The following is a 2,500-nucleotide window of genomic DNA, read 5'->3' on the forward strand; positions in this document are numbered from 1 at the left end:
TGCATAGCGCTGTGGAACACTCCTAATTACTTTACGGTCATTCGACTACGATTTGTGAATTCTTTTTTTTTTTTTTTTATTTCTTTCTTTCTTTCCTTTTTTTAAATATTTGAATTTGACAAATTGACTGAGAATTTACAGGTCTAGTAACATGTAGAATGAGACATGATGTCTATTAGAACCCAGGACATTCCGATCCGTAAGCAAGTGCCATACCACATGACCACGTAGCCTCACATTCTAGCATCGCAATTAAAAGCACCCAAGAGAAAGGAAGACAAATGAGGAATGGTTCAAATTGGGAACAGATGTAGATTCCAAGCACAAACTACCAATGTAACTGGGTTTTTTTTTATCACCAACAAGTCCCATCTAGACACAAGGACAGAAAAAAATCACATCGAGATGAATACATTAAAATGTGTACACAATGCTATATTCAAAACGAAAACTATAAAAAAGTGTGTGACAGAGAGATGACTTACAAATGACAAAATGCCATCTCCCAAAACTATACTATACATCTGACTGTTTCCCTCTCTGTCAAAGGACTCCGGCCTCAGCCAGGATTAAACAAAGTAGTCCCAATTCCAAAGCAAAGACAGAGAGCATCAATTTCACGGCTAAACTCTCTCCTTCTGTCACACATCGACACTGACACTGACACTGACACATCAATCCATCCTGCTGACTGTCAACACTGACTTTTGTCGTAGTCGTTGTGGCCTAGGCCATCCCTCCCTTAGCCTGGTGTCAAATGCTACCACCATCATCACCTCCTCCAGACCCCATCATCACCACTACTACTACTACTACTACTACTACACGACTACTACGACTACTACGACTACAACGACTACGACTACTACTACTACTACTACTACTACTACTACTACTACTACTACTACTATTACGACTACTACTACTACTACCACTACTACTACTACTACTCTCTCTCTGTGATGTAGACAATACTCGCATCCTTATCATCTCCATTGTCGTCTTTCGTATTATAATCTCCAACGTCTTGTCATCGCCATCACCACCAGCAGCGCTGATGTCTAGGTTGCCGTCATGTCATGGGTGCCAGCAGGAAGAAGTGCTGAAACCTGAAACTAAAATCTTGACACTTTGCCAAACCTGAAAATGTTCCTACTGAAAATGCGGCCTAAACTTAAATCTTATTTCATCACCGTTTTTATACCATTATTCAATGATTACACAGCAAACATATTGACACAATGAGGAAATTAATTTGATTTTAAAACCAACCAAATTTTTACCGATGCTACTAGGTTATTTTACTCAAAACACTGAAACCAGAGGTATTTGACTTCCGAGATATCGCGAAACCGGACAACTGGCACCCATGGGTCAGGTTTGTTGTGGATTGTTTTCAAACAACGAAGCAGTGACTTGAAGTCAAATCTTGGGCGGCTGTCTCCAAATGGAGGTCAGATGTTGAGGGATAGACGGCACAGAAAAAAAGTGATCTCCCAGCTAACCAAAGGAGATCTAAAGACCCCACTCAAATGAGTGAGTTGTTAATCCTAGTTATTCAAAAGGCATTAATTGAGTTGTTTTGGTTGTTGGACAGTTTGTTATTCACCCAATCAAAACATTTAATTATTTAATTTTATTTTCTCTCACCTTAGTGAGTCAGGCATACGACAATTGCCTTCAATCATATCACAGACAGCAACTCGGATGGCCTCGTGTTGAATGATGTCATTGTAATGCTTGGCATCACCTGATGTTCTCTCCTGAATTTTAAAATAAAAAACAACACATTATGCATCGCTAGCAGCCCAATTTGAGAAAATTAAATGATTTAGAGAAAGATTAAATAACCTGTTAAACCCTATACTCCAAAAAAAAATATTTTTAAATTAAATTAAATTTTTTAAAATACAGTAAATAAACAAAGAAAAGTAAAAAAAACATTTTAAAAACTGATGCCAACAAATTACATTTTTAAAAAGAAAGAAAAATAACAAACCACATAAGAAAAAGTCTATGTACATGTGACACGCCCATCAAATGTGTGGATGATCTCTCCCTTTTTTCATTGATGACAATAACGTCGATTGATTTGACTATTTAAATCTCTCTACAAAACTAAAAATTGTCAAACCCAATACAGTTTCTGCAAAGTCAAATATCACCCTTTTAACTGCATATAAAGTTGTTAAAAAAATATTAAAGTAAACCGGACTAAATGAAAGAAAGTTAGTGTTCTGTTAAAAAGCTTTACATAGACTAGCTGGATGCGGCTTGCTTCCCTTGTCAGCCTAAATTTAATGGTGTGCAATAAAACTTAAATTTTAAATCACTTCAAAGGGGAAATACTGAAGTGAGTTCACTACCAAATTTTTAAGGCTGAGACCCTTATAACAACAGAACTGGAATTCCCAATCCTGATTCAATTATCAGGCAGAAAAAAAAAAAGCCTATTTTATCTTTACCGATAAGACTTAAATGGAACCCCATCCTTATATAT

General features: G+C 36.6%; 1 protein-coding gene across 2 annotated transcripts in view; it reads right to left on the reverse strand.

Moving 5' to 3' along the window:
- LOC144958163 (ubiquitin-conjugating enzyme E2 Z-like) overlaps window positions 1-2,500 on the reverse strand; it is a 20,527-nt gene that overhangs the window by 4,384 nt on the left and 13,643 nt on the right. For both annotated transcript variants that reach the window (XM_078889930.1, XM_078889929.1), the window contains exon 6: window positions 1,651-1,763. In XM_078889930.1, coding sequence (XP_078746056.1) covers window positions 1,651-1,763 — 113 coding nt within the window. The remainder of the gene's footprint in view (window positions 1-1,650; window positions 1,764-2,500) is intronic.

This window comes from Berghia stephanieae, chromosome 12 (genome assembly GCF_034508935.2).
Source record: "Berghia stephanieae isolate SIO BIC M18660-M18661 chromosome 12, UCSD_Bste_1.3, whole genome shotgun sequence".
NCBI lineage: Eukaryota > Metazoa > Mollusca > Gastropoda > Nudibranchia > Aeolidiidae > Berghia > Berghia stephanieae.